General features: G+C 49.2%; 1 protein-coding gene across 1 annotated transcript in view; it reads left to right on the plus strand.

Moving 5' to 3' along the window:
* Positions 1–16,412, plus strand: part of NSD2 (nuclear receptor binding SET domain protein 2) — a 235,518-nt gene extending 219,106 nt beyond the window's left edge. Inside the window, exons 20-23 of the mRNA XM_075346808.1 lie at positions 6,469–6,610; positions 9,868–9,974; positions 11,361–11,565; positions 13,070–16,412. Coding sequence (XP_075202923.1) covers positions 6,469–6,610; positions 9,868–9,974; positions 11,361–11,565; positions 13,070–13,311 — 696 coding nt within the window. The 3' untranslated portion in view covers positions 13,312–16,412. The remainder of the gene's footprint in view (positions 1–6,468; positions 6,611–9,867; positions 9,975–11,360; positions 11,566–13,069) is intronic.

A 16,412-nucleotide genomic window follows, 5' to 3' on the forward strand; every position in this document is an offset into this window, starting at 1 on the left:
TTTTAAGTGTAGTACTTTGTGCGGCCTCCGGAGGCATAGCCTATACACCCAATTGTCAATTGTCTGGGTCTCCCAATTAGAGCTAGAAGAAAAGGAATTTACGGTAAGTAAACAAAATTCCCTTCTTTTTAGGAGTTATTTCTTTTGGTGTTAGTGTAGGCCGGTGTCTAGTCAGTACAGAACGGCCCTACACTGTGTGAATGGTACAGTGACAGCCCTGACAACTGGACTAACATCATTACTCCAGTCATTGTGCCTCTTCATGAACAGCAACAGCCTAATTTCATCCTAATGGAGGACAGTGCTCCAACTCATCGAGCTCACATCATTATGGAACAGCTGCTGGAGACTGGTGGATCTCAGATGGAGCGGCTGCACTTTCTCCAGACCTGAATCCCATAGAAAACCTATGGGATCAGCTGAGTCGTAATTCTATACCCCAGAACCTCATTGATCTGAGGGCCGTCCTTCTAGAAGAGTGGGATGCCATGCCTCCGCAGACAATAACTCCACTTGTGACCAGTGGGAGGCGTCGTTTCCAGCTGTAATTGATGCTTAAGGCCACGTGACAAGTTGAGACCCTGACATTTGGGGGGTGGATGGGTATACCCACTAATGTTGGTGGCTTTTGTTTCAATAAACTGCGATGAGGAAATCACCATTGCTGCTTCTACTTAAATACCCGACTGTCATGAGAAAATATCAGTGTAGCGGGAACTTTTTACCCAAAAGCCAAATGTCCCTAACTTTTTGTGAGTAGCGTGTGTATGTATGCTTATATTTATAAGACGTGTATATATTCCTATACTGGGTTAAAATATAGGCACCCAAATCCATTTTAGCAGCCTGTTGGCACCTCAATTGTGTTGCAGGGCGGAGAGTAATGAGGAGGTACCGGTCGTATGACGTACATGTAAAATAATGCACAGTTCCGTATCTCCAAATGATGACCTATAATGAAGTAGAGAATGTAATATTGTGAGGAGCAGGATTGTGTCTTGTCTCACTGAATGGGTGTTTCTTTGTCGCTCCTAATTGGGAGACCCAGACAATTGGGTGTATAGCTATGCCTCCGGAGGCCACACAAAGTATTACACTAAAAGTGTAAAGCCCCTCCCCTTCAGCCTATACACCCCCCGTACTGCTACGGGCTCATCAGTTTTTATGCTTTGTGCGAAGGAGGTCAGACATCCACGCATAGCTCCACAGCTTAGTCAGCAGCAGCTGCTGACTATGTCGGATGGAAGAAAAGAGGGCCCATAACAGGGCCCCCAGCATGCTCCCTTCTCACCCCACTCTTGTCGGCGGTGTTGTTAAGGTTGAGGTATCCATTGCGGGTACGGAGGCTGGAGCCCACATGCTGCTTTCCTTCCCCATCCCTCAATTAGGGCTCTGGGTGAAGTGGGATTCCATCGGTCTCCAGGCACAGGAGACCGTGCTCCATGCACAGCTCCTGAGGACCCTGCTGGATAGGAGCCGAGTATCGTTCAGGGACATGGCCCTGCTACTTGGAGGTACTCTGTGTCCCCGTGGGGACCGCGCACAGCAACACTCCAGCATTGCTGGGTGTGCTAGTGCACCGGGGACAGCAGCGCTGGCTGCATTTGTGCCACTATACACTTCAGCGTCGCTGAGTGTATTTGTGTAGGGGGACTGCCGCGCTGACCGCCGCTGCCATGGTTATCCCTGCGGCGCGGCTGGGACTGTTAGTGCGCCGGGGACTTCCGCGCCGACCGCGCTTATACGGCGGCCGCGCTTATAACTATAGTCCCCGGCTTCTGCGGCCTAGTCTCATTCTCTTCCCGCCCCCAGCCCTGCCAGTCAGGGGAAGGGCGGGACGCTGTACAGGTCGGCAGCACTGAGGGCTGGAGCATGCTTTGCATACTCCACCCCCCTCACTCTGCACAGTGGGGCACCAGTTCCCGCACTTTTCTGGGTCACGCCCACGGCTCCCTCCTCTCCCCAGGACGCTGGCAGCCATTCCTCTCAGCTCTGCTAACGCTGGAGAGGAGAGACAAGCTCAAAGAGACCCAGGCAGGAATTCTGGTGCCCACACAAACGCTTTGCGCAGGCGGTAAGCAGCACCTGTGGTGCTGGCCCCACTAGTGCAGAAGTGTATTTATAGTTTATATGATTATAGTCTATACTTTACACTGTAGGGTGCACTGTTGATTTGTGGCTATTTACCCTCCTGTATTGCTCAGAGGAGACATCAGCATGTCGTCCACAAATAGCAAGGGTGCCATGGCACAGACTTACTATGCTGCCTGTGCAGCATGTACGGCTATACTGCCGGCAGGTTCCACTGACCCTCATTGTGTGCAATGCTCGGCCCCTGTGGCACTTTCTCAGCCGGAGCCTCTGCTAGGGGTGGCCCAAGGAGAACCACCTGTTAACTGTCCAGGTGACAGGGACGGAGTTTTCAGTTTTTACTGAAAGACTTTCTGAGACTATGGCTAAGATATTAGAAGCCTTGCAGTCCAGGCCGGCATCTCAAGCCAGGGGCACTGTGGTATCATTGTCCCCTGGTTCCCCTCAGTTGGAACAGCAATGTCTTCCCGGGGTGTCTCATGGATCCCAGGGTGAGGTCTCTGACACGGACCGCAGCCCCAGACCGACTAAGCGAGCTCGCTATGAAATTCCCTCGACATCATCACAATGTTCAGGGTCTCAGCGAGAGGACTCTCTGTATGATGAAGCGGAGGTAGCTGATCAGGATTCTGATCCTGAAGCCGCTCTCAACCTTGATACTCCAGATGGGGACGCCATAGTGAATGATCTTATTGCGTCCATCAATGAAATGTTGAATATTTCTCCCTCAGCTCCTCCAGTGGAGGAGTCAGCTTCTCAGCAGGAGAAATTCCGTTTCAGGTTTCCCAAGCGTACAAAGAGTATGTTTCTGGACCACTCTGACTTCAGAGAGGCAGTCCAGAAACACCGAGCTTATCCAGATAAGCGTTTTTCCAAGCGCCTTAAGGATACACGTTACCCTTTTTCCCCTGACGTGGTCAAGGGCTGGACTCAGTGTCCCAAGGTGGATCCTCCAATCTCCAGACTGGCGGCTAGATCCATAGTTGCAGTGGAAGATGGAGCTTCACTCAAGGATGCCACTGACAGACAGATGGAGCTCTGGTTGAAATCCATCTATGAAGCTATCGGCGCGTCTTTTGCTCCATCATTCGCAGCCGTATGGGCACTCCAAGCTATCTCAGCTGGTCAGGCGCAAATTGACGCACTCACGTACGTCTGCGCCGCAGGTGGCGTCCATAACCTCTCAAACGTCGGCATTTGCGACCTACGCTATTAATGCTGTCCTGGACTCTACGACCCGTACGGCGGTTGCAGCCGCCAGTTCGGTGGTAATACGCAGGGCCTTGTGGCTGCGGGAATGGAAGGCAGATTCGGCTTCCAAAAAGTGCTTAACTGGATTGCCATTTTCTGGCGACCGTTTGTTTGGTGAGAGATTGGATGAAATCATCAAACAATCCAAGGGAAAGGAAACATCCTTACCCCAGGCCAAACCAAAAACACCCCAACAGAGGAGGGGACAGTCGAGGTTCGGTCCTTTCGGGGTGCGGGCAGGTCACAATTCTCCTCGTCCAAAAGGCCTCAGAAGGATCAGAGGAACGCCGACGCATGGCGGTCTAAATCACGCCCTAAAAAGACCGCCGGAGGTGCCGCTACCAAGGCGGCTTCCTCATGACTTACGGCCTCCTCACACCGCATCCTCGGTCGGTGGCAGGCTCTCCCGCTTTTGCGACACCTGGCTGCCACAAGTAAGACTGTTGGGTGAGAGACATTTTGTCTCACGGTTACAGGATAGAGTTCAGCTCTCGTCCTCCGACTCGATTCTTCAGAACATCTCCGCCTCCCGAGCGAGCCGAGGCTCTTCTGCAGGCGGTGGGCATTCTGAAGGCAGAAGGAGTGGTGGTCCCGGTTCCTCTTCAGCAACAGGGTCACGGTTTCTACTCCAACCTGTTTGTGGTTCCAAGGAAGGACGGGTCCTTCCGTCCTGTTTTGGACCTAAAACTGCTCAACAAACACGTAAGGACCAGGCGGTTCCGGATGGAATCCCTCCGCTCCGTCATCGCCTCAATGTCCCAAGGAGAATTCCTAGCATCGATCGATATCAAGGATGCTTATCTCCACGTACCAATTGCTCCAGAGCATCAGCGCTTCTTGCGCTTCGCCATAGGAGACGAACACCTTCAGTTCGCGGCACTGCCGTTCGGCCTGGCGACAGCCCCAAGGGTTTTCACCAAGGTCATGGCTACAGTAGTTGCGGTCCTCCACTCTCAGGGTCACTCAGTGATACCTTACTTAGACGATCTGCTGGTCAAGGCACCCTCTCAAGAGGCATGCCAACACAGCCTCAACGTTATTCTGGAGATTCTCCAGAGTTTCGGGTGGATCATCAATTTTCCAAAGTCAAATCTGACACCGGTCCAATCACTGACATATCTTGGCATGGAGTTTCATACTCTTCCAGAGATAGTGAAGCTTCCGCTGGACAAACAGCGTTCACTACACACAGGGGTACAATCTCTCCTTCAAGGTCGGTCACACCCCTTGAGGCACCTCATGCACTTCCTGGGGAAGATGGTGGCAGCAATGGAAGCAGTCCCTTTCGCGCAGTTTCACCTGCGTCCTCTTCAATGGGACATCCTACGCAAGTGGGACAGGAGGCCGACGTCCCTAGACAGGAACGTCTCCCTCTCTCAAGCAACCAAAGCTTCCCTTCGGTGGTGGCTTCTTCCCACCTCATTATCGAAAGGGAAATCCTTCCTACCCCCATCCTGGGCGGTGGTCACGACGGACGCGAGCCTGTCAGGGTGGGGAGCAGTTTTTCTCCACCACAGGGCTCAGGGTACGTGGACTCAGCAAGAGTCCTCACTTCAGATCAATGTTCTGGAGATCAACTTTCTCAGTCGCCAGGGCATGGACGCAGGGGAATGGTCCCTTCACCCGGACGTGTTTCAGGAGATCTGTTGCCGCTGGGGGATGCCGGACGTCGACCTAATGGCGTCACGGCACAACAACAAGGTCCCAACATTCATGGCTCGATCTCAAGATCACAGAGCTCTGGCGGCGGCAGACGCCTTAGTTCAGGATTGGTCGCAGTTTCAGCTTCCTTATGTGTTTCTTCCTCTGGCTCTGTTGCCCAGAGTGTTACGCAAGATAAGGGCCGACTGCCGCCGCGCCATCCTCGTCGCTCCGGACTGGCCGAGGAGGTCGTTGTACCCGGATCTGTGGCATCTCACGGTCGGCCAACCGTGGGCACTGCCAGACCGACCAGATTTGCTGTCTCAAGGGCCGTTTTTCCATCTGAATTCTGCGGCCCTCAACCTGACTGTGTGGCCATTGAGTCCTGGATCCTAGCGTCTGCAGGATTATCTCAAGAGGTCATTGCCACTATGAGACAGGCTAGGAAACCAACGTCCGCCAAGATCTACCACAGGACGTGGAAAATATTCCTGTCGTGGTGCTCTGCTCAGGCGTTTTCTCCCTGGCCATTTGCCTTGCCCACTTTTCATCTCAATCAGGACATCTCCTTACCCTCGTTTTGTCCTCATCCAGTTCACCAATGTGAAAAGGATTTGCACTTGTTAGATCTGGTGAGAGCACTCAGACTCTACATTTCTCGTACGGCGCCCCTGCGCCGCTCCGATACTCTCTTTGTCCTTGTCGCTGGCCAGCGTAAAGGGACACAAGCTTCCAAATCAACCCTGGCTCGGTGGATCAAGGAACCAATTCTCGAAGCTTACCGTTCCTCGGGGCTTCCGGTTCCCTCAGGACTGAAGGCCCATTCTACCAGGGCCGTGGGAGCGTCCTGGGCCTTGCGACACCAGGCTACGGCTCAGCAGATGTGTCAGGCAACTACCCGGTCGAGCCTGCACACTTTCACGAAACACTATCAGGTGCATACCTATGCTTCGGCAGATGCCAGCCTAGGTAGGCGAGTCCTTCAGGCGGCAGTTGCCCACCTGTAGGACGGAGCCGTTACGGCTCTATTATGAGGTATTATTTACCCACCCAGGGACTGCTTTTGGACGTCCCAATTGTCTGGGTCTCCCAATTAGGAGCGACAAAGAAGAAGGGAATTTTGTTTACTTACCGTAAATTCCTTTTCTTCTAGCTCCAATTGGGAGACCCAGCACCCGCCCCTGTTTTTTGTATACACATGTTGTTCATGTTAAATGGTTTCAGTTCTCCGATATTCCTTCGGATTGAATTTACTTTAAACCAGTTTATAATTTTTTCCTCCTTCTGGCTTTTGCACCAAAACTGATGAGCCCGTAGCAGTACGGGGGGTGTATAGGCTGAAGGGGAGGGGCTTTACACTTTTAGTGTAATACTTTGTGTGGCCTCCGGAGGCATAGCTATACACCCAATTGTCTGGGTCTCCCAATTGGAGCTAGAAGAAAAGGAATTTACGGTAAGTAAACAAAATTCCCTTCTTTCCTCCAGGATCGGGTCATTGACGCTGGCCCTAAGGGCAACTTTTCCCGGTTCATGAATCACAGCTGTCAGCCGAACTGTGAGACCCAGAAGTGGAGTGTGAATGGAGACACCCGTGTGGGCCTCTTCGCTGTGCGGGACATCCCAGCAGGTAATGATCGAGGTCCATTTACCCCCAGTGCAGGGTTTATTACTAGAGATTGGAAAGGAGATGATTTTCAGGACCCCGGTGTAGCAGTTGGGTCCGTAGGCAAATGATGATTAACGGAACCCCCGAGATCCACCTCCTACCCTCTGCCATCTCCAGCTTCTTTCAATTAATGTTGCAGCCGACTGGTTAATCAGGAGGACAAAAGTAATTTGGATGCAATAGTGTTTTATTGACAGACTATGTGCAAAGAAAAACAAACGCCTCAACCAGAAATAGTGCAAAAGCCAACGTTACGGCCAAGAATGGCCTTTGTCAAGGTTTTGCGTATCCTATACTGGCGAGTAAGACGAATTGGACGTCTACAAGTACATATTTCAAAGGAGGCGTCTTTTTTTGGGTATATAGCAATACACTAGGAGGCAAGAAGGATAGGCAGAGGGAAGAGAGGAGATGCCTTAGCAGCAGGAGGAATGGGGACAGGGTCCCAGGGGTCAGCGGTGGCAGCAGGATAAGGCAGCGGGTGGCCACTAAGGCATCTCCTCTCTCCCTCTGCCTAACCTACGTGCCTCCCAGTGTTTTGCTGTATACCCAAAAAAACGACGCCTCCTTTGAAATACGTACTTGTAGACATCCAATTCGTCTTACTCGCCAGTATAGGATACGCAAAACCTTGATAAAGGCCAATCTTGGCCGAAACGTTGGCTTTTTCACTATTTCTGATTGAGGCGTTAGTTTTTCTTTGCAGATAGTCTGTCTATAAAACCACTATTGTATCCAAATTACTTTTCTCCTCTTGTGTGCTTGGAATTTACCTAACTATAGTCTCTTTTTCCCTTAAGCACCTCCAATTTAATAGCAGTAGAGCCCAGCCTTATCCCTCTATGGTTAATCAGGAGGAGCCGGAGATGCCGTCAGCTGGAGAAGGTTTGCAGGGACCCCCTCCAGCAGCCACGGACAACTGACCCAGACTCCTTACTATGGTCCTTGGAATTTATTCTCTTATCTTTACTCATCGCTTCTCTTAACATGTCTGTTTTAGTAACTGTGGAGGTCGCTGAGCTATAGCTTGTTTGTTCAAACGTAATAAGAATATCTGTGTATATAAATAATCAAAATGTAGATGTAGTTGCATAATTATCTGTCTGTCTTATGTAGCCATCGCATAGACCCAAAATATAGTTCTAAGCTGTATAGTCATGAAGGAGTTAACCAAAGATAATGAAGCCAGAATGTGAAGCTGCAAAGTTTTATCAGTAGCTTTCACACAGAAAGAATGTACAAGAAACAAACAATGTGCTGGGAGAAAATGGGGAGTGAAATACTCCTTACTCCCTTGTTCTAGCTTCAAGGTTAGAGATGCAAACTGTATTGGGTGTCTTGCAATACACTAGTTCAGTTGATGACGCTGGCTCAAGGAGAACATGTCTGTGTTCATTGTCTTATACATTGATATGTCGGCACTGATATATAGCTAATACGGCATAGTCTCTGAATTCCCCGTATGAAGACTCCATTAGCAGTCTTTACCTAAATTCCTCCCTTGACATAACTACTTCTATTATTCATGGGGAAGAAAATGTTGAAGCTGCTTTTCTTAAAATCTTCTTCCTCTTTCAATACTAAGTAAATGTATCAAAATAATTGGCAACCCAGCAGCTGAGCAGGTCATCATTCCCTTGTTCAATGGCGCGTGTCCCTGCATTGCTCGTCACTGTCCAAAGCTGATTAAGTGCGGTGATGTAGAGGTCTCACATTCACACATTTTCAGGAGGAATAATAGAGGAATGACAGAAAATAGAAAAAGTAGTTGAGCTCACCCTTCCTAAAGTCCAGGTCAGGATCGGTGTTGGTGCACGGAGCTGCCCTGGCCTCAGGCAGAACACAGACAAGGAAACTAGAGTATGATCTCCAGCACTTCAAAGAAGGTTAAAAAATATTTATTGAGGTTCTATTAAAAAAGATCCATCGATCATGAAAACAGCTAGTAGAGCCTTATTCAAGGATTGCACTTACAAGAAAGTAAGTGCAATCCTTGAATAAGGCTCTACTAGCTGAAACATGTTGGATTTCTCTTAATGTGTCCCCCCTCACTGTTTTCATGATCGATGGATCTTTTTTAATAGAACCTCAATAAATATTTTTTAACCTTCTTTGAAGTGCTGGAGATCATACTCTAGTTTCCTTGAATAATAGAGGAACAGCACAACCTAGAGTTCTGCAAAAAGATGCAGCAATATTTTGTCATTTTCTAAAATGGACACGCCTGACATCGTTTTCATAGGTGTGCACATGGCCGCCATCAGGGCATGGCATCCATGACTAGTGTATGGGGATGGGTGAAGAGGGGGCCCGGCGTAATTACTTAGCATTATTTAGCCCTGAGCTGGGCCCCCCTCTTCACCGGGCCCCAGCTGCAACAGAGTGGACTGGCCGTGTCCCTTTGGCCCCTACACTGGCTAATTTGCATGTGAGCTAGCGCTTCAAGGACAGCGCATGCAAATTAGCCATGTGCTTCTGGGAAGGTCAGTGGGGCAGGGCGCCGACACGTTATCCTGTGGCCCAGCGTGCAGCAGCGTGATGAGGTCATCACTCTGCAACCTCATCACACAGCTGCAGGTAACAGAGCCACGGAGGTGGCGAGGACATGGCAGCCAGTGGGGATAGGTAAGTGCTCGGTGAGCTGAAGACAGGAGTGAGTCGATCACCGGGGGTGGTGGGGGCCTGTTGACCCCAACTCTTGCATTGCTTCAGCGGGATGCGCGTTGGAGGGCATTTTAAAATAAAATATCAAACAGTGGCATTGAGACTGGGGCAAGTTTTAGAGGTGGAGGCAGCGCTTGGGAGGAGTTTTAAGGGGGCCCGAAAAATGTTGCCAGTATGGGGTCCTGGGTGTGCATCACTGGGACCGCTACCGACGCCGGGAAATGTCCTGGCCTCACATATTCATTCTCTCCATTGTCTGTGACTTCATGAGACAGTCACGTCTGCACGAATCTGCTCCATTCTGTCGGATATTTCCGAGCTCTGTTCTTGGTCTCGTTGTGGCTCCCAGTGATCAGACTGCACATTGTCTCGCATCCGTTTGATCCTAGGATATGCCATCACTTTAAGGTTATTTCCATTGACCTTCTTTCTCTAAAACCTCTCCAATATGGCCAGGCTGTTTGTCGTGGAATTTCTCAGTGCTGGTTGTTCGCGGCATAGAAGGGTCCAATGTCAAATCGTGTAATGAACTTCTATATGTATTAATTTTGCAGGAGAAGAGCTAACATTCAACTACAATTTGGATTGCCTGGGAAATGAGAAGACAGTCTGTAGATGTGGGGCTCCGAATTGTAGTGGATTCCTTGGAGATCGGCCCAAGGTTCGTTTATATTCATTCCCAATGTGCCTGTATATACCGTAAGTCATAAGCGCCGGACGGGGATAACACATGACATTTGTTCTCGGGGTGTAAGATGGTTCTGCTCTTTTTTTCTTAAAGGAGTTGTCCACTATTTTTACATTGATGGTCTATCTTTAGGATAGGTAATCAATGTCTGATCGTCTGGGGTCCTACACCCAGCTCCCCCGCCCATTAGTTGGTCCTGGTGGCGGCAGCAGAAAGATGGAAATACTCAGTTTCGGGGCTGCTCCGTCTTCTGATAGCGGCTGTGGCCTGGTACTGCACATCCGCCTCATATTGACCAGAAAACGGGGCAGCTCCAGAAACACCTGATCGGGGGGGCAGACCCCCGGCTGATCAGACATTGATGACCTATCCTAAGGATAGGCCATCAATGTAAAAGTAGTGGACAACCTCTTTAATGCCTCCATACATAACTGATGACGGCTTCTTTTGCTGCCGTGTGATTGCTCAATCCTTCCAGCTAAGAATACCTCTTGCACAACTTTATGAAACCATGACTGCGGTCTACTCGCAGTATCTGGCCTGACTTGTAGGTCTTTTGACCGGAGTTCACCATCTCATAGACCCATATGAGGTGGTTGGAGACTCGGGTGTTGTAGCTCAAGCCGGGTCCGTGTTTCACCAATCTGTCTACGTAGGAGGAGACCATGCAGGGAAAATCCATGTAGTGAGGGCAGCATGAATCTAGTGACAGTAAAACATGGCGGCTTTTGTCCAGCTGCATTGTCTCACTTGTGAACAGAGGGGAAGACGGTATTACATCTCTGCCCTGTATACGTCAGTGGAGCTCAGCAGCACTAGCCGACGCCACATCTGAACAGGACAACCCCTGTAGCTCCGCATTGAAAAGTGACTGTACATTTGTCATGTATAGACCCCTAACTAGTGCCCACAGTTTGCCGCCACCACCGAGATGGGCCATCTGTTCTTCTGTTAATACCATACCTCTCCTGTGCTGCGTAGGCGCAGATCAGACTTGCCTTTTCTCCCCATGTCTCTGCAGTGGCCATCCTGGATTCAGGTGGACCAAAATGCGGAGGATGCAAATTAAATGCACTAGGTAAGGTGACAGTACGTGACAAGTGTATGGTGACTTTTCAGTGACAGGGTTGCAGGGTGTCTTGATCTTCATCAAACACAAACCCGCGTTGTTTAGCGTCCCCCCATACCCATAAATACACCTGGCACATTACGACAATTACCAGCCTGTAGGATGTGACTTAACTATTGACAACCTGGAATCACATTGTCAGAAGTGGCAGTCCGCACCCAGCGAAATAGGTCGGCGGGCCTGACTCGGCTCCAAAGCTCAATAACACATCTGTGTCACTGATATTTTAGAATTCAACAGCGTCATCGCATGAAGAAAAAGCCAAGAAGGCCAAGAAAAAGCCGAAAAAACGCCGGACTAAAGGCGATGGGAAGAAGGAATCTGAGGATTACTGCTTCCGCTGTATGGATGGGGGCGAGCTAATCCTCTGCGACAGGAAGTTGTGTACAAAGACCTACCACCTCTCTTGTCTCGACCTCGACAAAAGACCGTTCGGTGAGTAATTCCCAACATATTCTTCTAAAATGTGAGCATTGGCCTTCGAAAGTTTTGCGCTGACTAATCCGGTCTTCTCAGATTGATGGCCTATCTGTATTAGATCTGCAGGGGTGTATGGCGCCGGTATCTGCTCCATACCATGCAGGTGCGCGCTGTTACACACTCTTAGTCCCTGACAGCGGCATTTAAATGGCACCATTCCAGTAGGCCATACATTGCCCTCTCCCGCAATATAATGCCTGGATGTTGGTTGGCCATGGCAGTTGACGTCCCCTATCACTGCCAGTTAAAGTGACAAAAAAAAAAATGGCAGCATGGGGGTCACAGGACTGTGGGTATGCGCCCTGCCACTAGGAGACACCACATTAGCTGGGAATCTGTTTGTAGCTTTTTGCTATGTAATCTGAAAGCAGCATTATGTACGGGCAGAGATCCTGACTCTAGGGATGTCATTTACTAGGCGGTGTCAATAAAATCAATGTATTTTATCATCAGGAGATTATCACTACAGGACTTGGGTGTCTCATACCTCCTGATCCAACCACGCCTCATCACTGATTTTCAGCTATCTGTATATGCAATGTATGCAGAAAGCATAAAACTAGAGGCAGAAGGCACTCACCAGATAAACTTTAAACAAGATGTTTTATTCAACCGTCAGGTTAGGGGGGAGTAGGTGTAGGGGAGGTAGGAACACACAATCCGTTGGGACGAGGACGTTTCGCGTCTTTAAAACGCGAAACGGCCGTCGCCCTACGGATTGTGTGTTCCTACCTCCCCCACACCCATTCCCCCCCCTAACCTGATGGTTGAATAAAACATCTTGTTTAAAGTTTATCTGGTGAGTGCCTTCTGCCTCTACTTTTATGGACTGTGTGGATTGTTGTCTATTGGAAAGAGCACCTCTACTATGGCTCCATGGACTTCCTGCCATATAGTGCGTTGAGAAGTCTGGATTAAGTGGAATGAGCGGTGAGGCGGCTGAATAGTGCCGAGTGTTTCCTTCTCCTTTTCTGGGTATACAGAAAGCATCAGTGGTGTGGTCGGGGTTATGCAGGGCTCAGCATTCAGAGAACTGCTAGATCTGCAGCAGAGTAAACTGTAACACCGTCATAACTGCTGCACCCAGTAAACTAAGGGATTCAGCACTAGGAATCAGGGTCTCTGCCCCTTTTATCATGCTGCTTTCAGATTACTTTAACCTTTTGGATATCCCTGTATTTATATCTGTCCCTGTGTATCTGATAGACCTGATGTGACACTGTAGGATTTTAGATCCTTGCACTCACCAGTAGGGGGAGCTCACTACATACACTTTATATTCCTTCAGTCACCAGTAGGGGGAGCTCACTGCATACACTTTATATTCCTTAGATCTGACTAGTGTGCAGAGAGCTCCCTCTAGTGGTGGTTGGAGGAAGCCAGAAACTGCCGGTGCAGGAGATTTGGACTATGAGATTAATAAAGTAACCTTATTAATTGATGTACCCTTTACTTACAGGCAAGTGGGAGTGCCCGTGGCATCACTGCGATGTCTGTGGAAAGGCTTCGGTGAGCTTTTGCAGCCTGTGTCCAAACTCTTTTTGCAAAAATCACAACGAGGATGGACTGTTCAGAAAGACGGCGGAGGGCAAACTCTGCTGTGAGGAACACGATCCGGCCGAGTTCACTGAAGTACAAGCTGAATGTATGCCGAGCGAGCACTCGAAAACCAAGTGTAAAAAGAGCCTGAGGAGCAGATAACTAGCGGACTGCAACACTATTGTACATAGGACTGAGTGTGAATAACCATATAATAGGGGGAGGGAAACGGAAGCCTTTCCCAATGATTGCTTTACACCGATGTGATCTACACCCCCCACCCCCGAATCAGGAAAGCACATACACACTGAGCCATCCTCTGCAGCCGAGGCTGCGCCTGCACTGATCGCCAGCTCCTCATGCGTCATCTCCCCCCGTGTAATAAGACGCCCACCCTTACACTGCATTACCGCTATACTCCTCACCAGTGGGAAGGCTTGTGTGTGATAGGTGACAACTGAAGCCGCTTACAGGAAAACAGTGCAACATTACAGCAGATATTTTATCTTTTAGTTAAACAAGACACTATTGGCTCCGCCATTGTTTGAAATCTATATATTCTTTACTAGTCCTGAAGGTTCTTTGCGTTATCCTTTCTTTCCAACATATAGGTACATTTAACACAATACTTAGATTTTTCTTTAAGTTTTTTTTTTTTTCTTTCTCTAATTAGGGCTTTTGCTACAAGGCCTCATAAATGATAGTGCTGAGTGCACTGGGCTCAATAGTGGAGGCATGACGTTCCACATGCTCAATAGCAGCACTGTGTGCACCGGGCTCAATAGTGGAGTAATGACGTTCCACATGCTCAATAGCAGCACTGCCTGAACTGGGCTCAATAGTTGAGGCATGACGTTCCACATGCTCAATAGCAGCACTGTGTGCATCAGGCTCAGTAGTGGAGGCATGACGTTCCACATGCTTAATAGCAGCACTGTGTGCATCGGGCTCAATAGTGGAGGCATGACGTGTTCCACATGCTTAATAGCAGCACTGTGTGCATCGGGCTCAATAGTGGAGGCATGATGTGTTCCACATGCTCAATAGCAGCACTGTGTGCATCGGGCTCAATAGTGGAGGCATGACGTTCCACATGCTCAATAGCAGCATTGTGTGCATCGGACTCAGTAGTGGAGGCATGACGTTCCACATGCTCAATGACAGCGCTGCATGCACTTGGCTCAATAGTGGAGGCATGACGTTCCACATGCTCAATAGCAGCGTTGCGGTCATTGGGCTCAATAGTGGAGGCATGACGTTACATGCTCAATAGCAACGTCTGCGTGCACTGGGCTCAATAGTGGAGGAATGAAGTTTGACAGCACTGCTTGCACTGGGCTCAATAGTGGAGATGTGGAATTCGACATGCTCAATAGTGGAGGCGTGATGTGCCACATGCTCAATAGCAGCGTGCACATGCACTGGGTTCAAAAGTGGAGGCATGGCGTTCCACACGCTCAATTGCACCATTGCGTGCACCAGATTCAATGCCGCGAAGCATGTAACGGGCTCGACAATGCCACGTTGCATGCAGCAGGTTTAATAATAGCGGTCTATACACAACTAGCTCACTATTAGTGGTGCTGCGTGCGCAGAACTCAGTCTGACCACACTGAGTGCACTAGGTTGCATCGTGCCGACCTTGCACCCACCAGCTCTGGTAGCGCGCACTCTGCGTTGCATAGACACCCACGATGATGGCCCTACATTCACAGGGCCAAGTAATGACTATGCCAACACAACTTGCACCACAGGTCTCATTAACGGCGGTGCTGCGTGCACTAGGATGCACAAACCAGGCAAAGTAATAGTGACACCGTGCACTGGTCTTAGAAATACCACTTTCATCACATTCACACAGCCAAATGTCCTGATAGAAAAACAGTTAACTGTTTAGTTTTTTGGATTTTTTTAAGCACGTTTTTAACATTATGACTGCATTTTGACTGTGAGAATGCACTTACTCAGTCAGTGTACTCGTTTTACAAATGTACAGTTGCTACCTCACCTGGCTACAAGTGTGGCTCCCACCTTAACTTTTGTTTTGGTTTTTTTTTTGAGATGGGTCTGCAAAACGCTCCGACGCGTCAGCGGAGCCACCCCCATCTGCTTTTAAGGATGATGTAAATCCTAGGCCTGGCGGCATTGTCATCTCAAGTGTCTGAGTGACTCTCCTCCTTTCAGAGGGGATTTTTTTTTTCTTTTAAAAGGCAGGTCTTTCCCTTTTTTTTTTTTTTTTTTTTATTTTTTACTATTCCATGGTGTCATATACCTCTGGGACTCCACACCATTGCATTTAGGCCTGGGCGATGTGGCTAATCAATGTATGTGCGCCGGGTCAGGGAGATGGTTGTTAGATGGCTGTTATAGAAATCACCGTCCGCAAATGTTTTTGGGTTTTTTTTTCCTCTTTCCCCCAGCCCTTCCCCCTTTCTGAACTTTCTTACTGCGAAAAGTAGAAATATGTATTGGGTGGGATCGTAGGTTATCTATGTACAATATTAACCCCACGCGTTTTATAGATCTTTTTACTGTGCTGACTGATTTGTCTTTACTTCTCTTTATATGGGGTGTTAAGGAAGTTTCTCTAAGGCCCCTTTCAGACGTCCGTGTTTCGGTAGATGTGACATCCGTTTTTAACACTGATGCCACACGTACCCATGTTATTCTATGGTGTTCCTCGCACGGACCATGTACCCATGTTATTCTATGGTGTTCCTCACACGGACCATGTGACCCCCCTCGTGGCCCTGCACGCACACACGGATCGCACACTGATGGGATCTATGTGACATCAGTGTGACACGTACCAGAGAAAACACGAGTCTTTGAAATAAAAAGACTTTCTATATTCCCCTGTATCCAGCGCTGTTTCCTTCGGCTCTGCCGTCTCCTGCTTCTGATCCCCGCTCATTATATTCATTGATTATTCACTGCACGGAGGACGTGGAAGCCGGAGCATCACAGGGATAGTGCTGGGGACAGCATCGCGGGGACGGGGACAGGTCAGTATTCATCAAGCAACAAGTGAATATAGTGACGTTCAGAGGTCATCAGAGTTCCCAATGAACTCTGATGAACCCGTGAAGTCACCCTTTGTAGCGCAGATGTCGTGGAAGTGTCACCAGGATGTCATCAGAGTTCATTGGGGACTCCGATGACCTCCTGGACATCACTGCACACACACTGCTTGCTGGATACTCACCTGTCCTCGGCGGCGCTGTCCCCGTGATGCTCCGGCTTCCAGGTCCTCAGTGCAGGGA

Source organism: Anomaloglossus baeobatrachus, chromosome 1, assembly GCF_048569485.1.
Source record: "Anomaloglossus baeobatrachus isolate aAnoBae1 chromosome 1, aAnoBae1.hap1, whole genome shotgun sequence".
Lineage (NCBI taxonomy): Eukaryota > Metazoa > Chordata > Amphibia > Anura > Aromobatidae > Anomaloglossus > Anomaloglossus baeobatrachus.